Source organism: Nylanderia fulva, unplaced genomic scaffold (assembly GCF_048542155.1).
Source record: "Nylanderia fulva isolate GAGA-0341 unplaced genomic scaffold, ASM4854215v1 Scaffold6, whole genome shotgun sequence".
Taxonomy (NCBI): Eukaryota; Metazoa; Arthropoda; class Insecta; order Hymenoptera; family Formicidae; genus Nylanderia; species Nylanderia fulva.
In genome coordinates this window covers 987,196-992,931 of record NW_028190698.1, presented here as the reverse complement: position 1 = coordinate 992,931, position 5,736 = coordinate 987,196, and the positions used below count along the sequence as shown (strand labels likewise).

General features: G+C 30.0%; 1 protein-coding gene across 3 annotated transcripts; it reads left to right on the top strand.

The window, feature by feature from the left end:
• The first annotated feature begins 335 nt into the window (after nucleotides 1–335).
• Nucleotides 336–4,881, top strand: GCS1 (mannosyl-oligosaccharide glucosidase). 3 transcript variants are annotated; one of them, XM_085487764.1, is made up of 5 exons: nucleotides 336–570; nucleotides 869–968; nucleotides 1,514–1,721; nucleotides 2,185–2,375; nucleotides 2,451–4,881. In XM_085487764.1, exons 3-5 carry the CDS (start codon nucleotides 1,524–1,526, stop codon nucleotides 4,507–4,509), a joined length of 2,448 nt encoding a protein of 815 aa, XP_085343890.1. In that variant the 5' UTR covers nucleotides 336–570; nucleotides 869–968; nucleotides 1,514–1,523; the 3' UTR covers nucleotides 4,510–4,881. The 3 variants fall into 3 exon arrangements, with proteins under 3 accessions (XP_085343890.1, XP_029173918.2, XP_085343891.1); XM_029318085.2 differs by having other exon boundaries at nucleotides 336–586; XM_085487765.1 differs by lacking the exons at nucleotides 336–570; nucleotides 869–968 and having other exon boundaries at nucleotides 1,658–1,721; nucleotides 2,189–2,375.
• The last annotated feature ends 855 nt before the right edge of the window (nucleotides 4,882–5,736 follow it).

The window sequence follows — 5,736 nt, the reverse complement described above, 5'->3', positions numbered from 1 at the left end:
CATAGATTTTATTGATTTAAAAAGCTTTCTATTATTAATAAAATATGTTTAATTATTTATCATTATTATATATCAACTTTGAAAATTTCATTTTATTAACATATCCTCTTTTTCATATTTTTAATATTTCTTAATTACCAAATTTTTTGCTATTTTTTTTCGCTTATACTTAATGTAAAAATATACGTTTTACATATATTTATATATATAATTAAATCCTAATCATCCAAAATACAGATCCTTGTAAAGTACACACACACACACATATACATATATATCCTTGATACACACAATCTTATCTCGAGGTGCGATATATATATGTAATACACACACACACACACACATATATATATATATATATATAGATGGTATAACGATGGTAGAAGCATGAAAGAATTATAAAAAAAACCTAGTATTCACTTTATTTGTACTTTAATATCAGTGACATTCGCTCGGCTGTGATATATATACTATTAAATAAGTGTATTTATCGTTTGCAACTTATCGTAGAATTTTTAAAAGTAACGTGAAGAGCAGTCGACGAGGGATAACCTAAATTCACACACATATGTATGTGTCTGAAAAAGTACGGTGATTTTAACAATTTTTTATACGTTGTAGAAAATCATGTTTCGCATTTTTTATTTTACTAACGCAAGATTTATTTATGACTTATAATCTTGAAATTATTTGTGATGAAATTTTCTATGTCATCTTTTATTTAGATTATACTTTGCGTTAGTTTGATGTAAATTTTGTGTTGTTATTTAATTTTCTTTAATTTATTATTAAAATAACATATGTCGCCTTGCAACATTAATATATTTATGTATGGAAATTAATTAACAAAATTATTTGATAATACTAGGTGAATTAGACAAGAGATGGATAGAGATTTACAATCTTACAGTCTAATAGTATAACAAATCATGATATAATCAATGAGAATTCGTTGTGTATGTAAAAACGTAAGTAAAAAAATACAACACATTTTTTTAACTATAGTTATGTAGAGCATTCAATGATATAAATTTTGAATATCTGTACAAAAATATGCAGTGAAATATATATATAGCTTTATTCTCTGTAATTTTAATAAAATATGTTATGCATATATTAAGAGCATATGTTATTGAGAATATTTTGTTTAAAATTGAAATGAAAGAAAAAATTATTATCAATTATTTTTCTAATGACAACTTTTTATTACTTTTTAATATAGCTATACAAAATGATTAAAATAGGATTAAAAGGAGTTAGACAAAATATATATACATAGTGCTCATAAAAATAAATTTTAAAACTGCTAAAATTTTAAGTAATTTTATTGTACTACAGTTTAGTTTAGTCTCTATATGTATTGATTATATTTTATTCAATGTACTATATGTTTCTAAATATTCCTTAATTTTTTTTTAGATTGCTTTATATATTGCTCTTTACATGTGACTTGTAATAAAAATGCATGCACTTGTGTTTAAAATGTAGTATATTAATCATCTTTTTATTCCAGTATAGTTAAAATGGCAAGAAGCAAAACGCAAGAGAAACACGTAAAGATAAAAGCTAAACTTGCAAATGCAAGCTCTGCTAAAACAAGTAAAAGTTTATCATTATCGATGGGTTCTATAATCGCTGTTATATGTATTGGCATTGCAGTTTGGTTTGGATTCAAAGGATATCTTGAAACAAGAGTAAATACTCCATATAATGTAGAAAAGGCATGTAATTTGTGTCAAATAATACAAATATGATTATGCATGATAATGTAAAATTATGTTATGAACTAATATCTTTAAAAATATAAGAAATAGACTCTTGATTGTTACATTATAATTTATTTTTGCATTTTATACATTTTTATTTTTTTTAATTTTTTAAATATATATAAAAAGCCTTTTTATTATATGTATGGAAATTTGTCAGAATTTTTAAACTAGTACAAAGATACATGCAAAAATTATTTTTTTGAAATTTAAATAAAAACAAGTACTTGTGCATTAATTAAAATTTGATAATGTACAGTATAAAAAAAGAGAATTTTTTTACACGAGAAATGTAATTATTAAATTTCTATTTCTTATTCCAGAGATATTAATTTATAACATACTGAAATATATATATGTATGTATATGTGATCAAATGTTTGTAGATTTATAATATCGAATATTGTTTGAAAATTAGCTAGTTATCGCATCTGGTTTGGATATTCCGGACAGATATTGGGGTACTTATAGACCAGGTGTATATTTCGGATTAAAAACAAGAGATCCACATTCTTTGGTGACTGGTTTGATGTGGTATTTTCCACGTAATTTACGGTACGATGGAAATGGATTTAGACATTGGTGTGAACAAGGTGATAAATTAAACAGGTACTGTAAGCAAAATCTCTAATTTTAATCGAATAAAGATTTTGTCAATATGGCTAATCAAAATTTAAATTTCAGATATGCATGGCTGGAACATGATGGACGAACGTTTGGTGTTCAAGAAATAGTAGATAATTCTGTAGTTATAAAAACAACATTCGTCAAGAGACCTGGCGGATATCACGGTGGTGACTGGACGGCAAGAATTGCGGTATCACCGGTACCAGAGAAGGAACATGATAGAAGGGAAGAAATATCGCTGTTATTTTATACCGCTATTGAGGAAAGCACAAAAGGTTGGATAAAGGCTAATCTAGGAGATTACAATCGCTTGACAGGAATAGAGGGAAACACGCAAGGATTAGGATCCTTCGTTATAAACCTAAATTTAATAAATGGTACTGTAGAAGAACATTCCTTTCTAGCAACAGTCGCACCTGGTCTAAATGTATTAAAAGAAACTGTTTTGCAAAATCTTCGCATTGCAACTGAAAAGGGATCTATGGAGAAACATGTAGTTTTAGCCGGTGAACAACTGCCTTTGTTGTCTGATGGCAAGAAAGAGGATCCAAATTTTATAGTCACTCAAATAACAGGAAAGGCTCCTTTCGAGATTGAAGTTAGTTACGAATCTGGCAGTTTTAGTAATAGAATAGACAAACTAACAGGTGAGAATTACGACGAGGCTCTCGAGAAGCAGAGACAACTATTCTCGAAAAAATTTGAGAGTGTTTTCGGATTAAAGTCCAAGGGATACACAAACGACGAAATAACATTTGCAAAGATGGCATTCTCAAATCTTCTAGGTTCAGTAGGTTATTTCTATGGAACTTCACAAGTGCAAAGTTCATATACCCAGGAACCTGTGCCTTATTGGAAAGCACCTTTATACACCGCTATACCCAGTAGAAGTTTTTTCCCTCGTGGTTTTCTGTGGGATGAAGGTTTCCACGGTTTACTCATCTCAATCTGGGATACAGAGATAGAATTGGACATTATAAGTCATTGGTTTGATCTGATGAATGTCGAAGGTTGGATCCCAAGAGAGATGATTTTGGGCCAGGAAGCTCTGGCTAAAGTGCCCCAAGAATTTGTTACACAGATCAATACAAACGCTAATCCGCCCACATTCTTCTTAACACTGGACTTTCTACTTCAACATAAAGAAGAGGAATTGAAATATAATTTTAAGTTGCTTGACAAATTATATCCACGATTACAGGTGTGGTTCTCGTGGTTCAATGTCACGCAAATCGGCGATCTACCTGGCACATACAGATGGCGAGGCAGAGACGAAACGACTAATAAGGAATTGAATCCCAAAACGCTCACATCTGGTCTGGACGATTATCCCAGGGCTTCCCATCCAAATATCGCCGAGCGTCACGTCGACTTGCGTTGCTGGATCGCGTTCGCCGCTCGGGTTATGGCTAGAATCGCCGAAACGTTAAATTATCCTGCCAAAAAGTATCAAGAAACATTCCAGTACCTATCCGATAACAACTTGTTGAATCAATTGCATTGGTCACCGAATGCCCAAGTGTATTCAGATTATGGTTTGCATACCGATAAAGTAGTCTTACGGAAATCCGTAACACCATCTCACAAACAGCGATCCCATACCCAATCTCCGGAAATAATACGCGTCGTATTGGAGGATCCGTCTTTAAAATACGTCGATACGACCTTTGGATATGTGTCGCTATTCCCTTTCATTCTGCAAATCATCGAGCCTGATTCGCCACAATTGGGGAAGATTTTGCAAGATGTACGGGACCCCGATTTACTGTGGACCAAATACGGATTGCGCTCGCTCGCGAAAACATCGCCGCTGTATATGAAATATAATACGGAATTTGACGCGCCTTATTGGCGCGGTCCTATCTGGATAAATCTCAATTATTTGACAGTACGAGCCGCGCATCATTATTCTAATGTGAGAGGCCCACATCAAGAAAACGCGAGAAAGATATATGAAGAATTGAGAAAAAATTTGATACAAAATATTATTAAGCAATATAAAAAAACCGGATACTTGTGGGAACATTATGATAGCACTGAGGGGGATGGCAAAGGCAGTCACCCTTTTACTGGCTGGACTTCTTTGGTTATACTGCTTATGGCAGAAATATATTAGTTATTTTTCAATGTGTGTGCGCGAGTGTATGAATCTATGAATGTACATACAAACATACATATATATTTTTTTCAATCTTATCAGAAACTTTTTTATCGAAAGTGCAATCAAAAGATACTATGAAATCTTTGCCTAAAATTATTATACTAAAATCTATTGAGCATTATATATATGTTAGGCAAAAGAGAATAGCAATTATACAATTATTAATATATTATTTTTCATTATTTAATTAAAAATATTGTTATCTTATATTGTGTTATATTGAGAATATTACTATTTTATTTAAAAGAAAAGTGTGTAACTATGAAGAGATGTGCACATAGAGTGTTTATATAATTTGAAAATAATGTACAATGTGTATCTATTGTATTATATTCTTTCCTTTTTTTCTTTCCATTCCTCTTTCTCTTCTTTTCTCTCGACATATTGTATCCACAAAAATTAAAAGTATGTATCTTTCAAATAGTAGATGACGTTTAAATATAATAATGGATAACATTAGTTTTCTTCTAGTACTATATTGTAACAATAGAGATTATTCTGTATTGAAAATGTACTTTTGATGAAACTCATTTTGAAATACTATATAAGTGAATTCAGTTTATAAATACATGTGTAAATTTGCAATCTGTAAAATATAAAAAATCGTACAATGTAGGTATTATTGTGTATCAATTAAGGAATAATACTATCGTAATTATCAGAAGACAGGAGATTATTTAAAATCTAGACTGTGATTCATTAAAAACTTATTTCGAGTTATTTTTGAAGAAAAACGTCATTGTCATTGTAATATAGTTCGAATTAATAATAAATAGTAATAATTAAAGAAAAATCATTCTTTTTATAATTGTGCACGTACTCTCTCGCTAATTTAGAAATTATTAAGTGTCTGCAAACACAATATTAAATACAATAAAATACTGTTATTTATATTGATCAAACATTGATTAAAATAAAAACCGATGATTCCTTTTAATTATAAAGTTTATTAATAAACGGAATTAATTGCAGTCATAGACTATAAATATAGGTTATATAGGATAAAATAAGCAGAGCATTAGCTGTCAACACATTATCTTCTTTAAATAAGATTGCATTCCGTTTGTGTCTATTTCTAAACTTTCCCTCGCCAATATCGGCAACTAATGCTTCGTCCATGCATTTTATATTTAAATACTAAAAAAATACCGACATTTAGCAGATTATGTGCTGTCAAGTCTA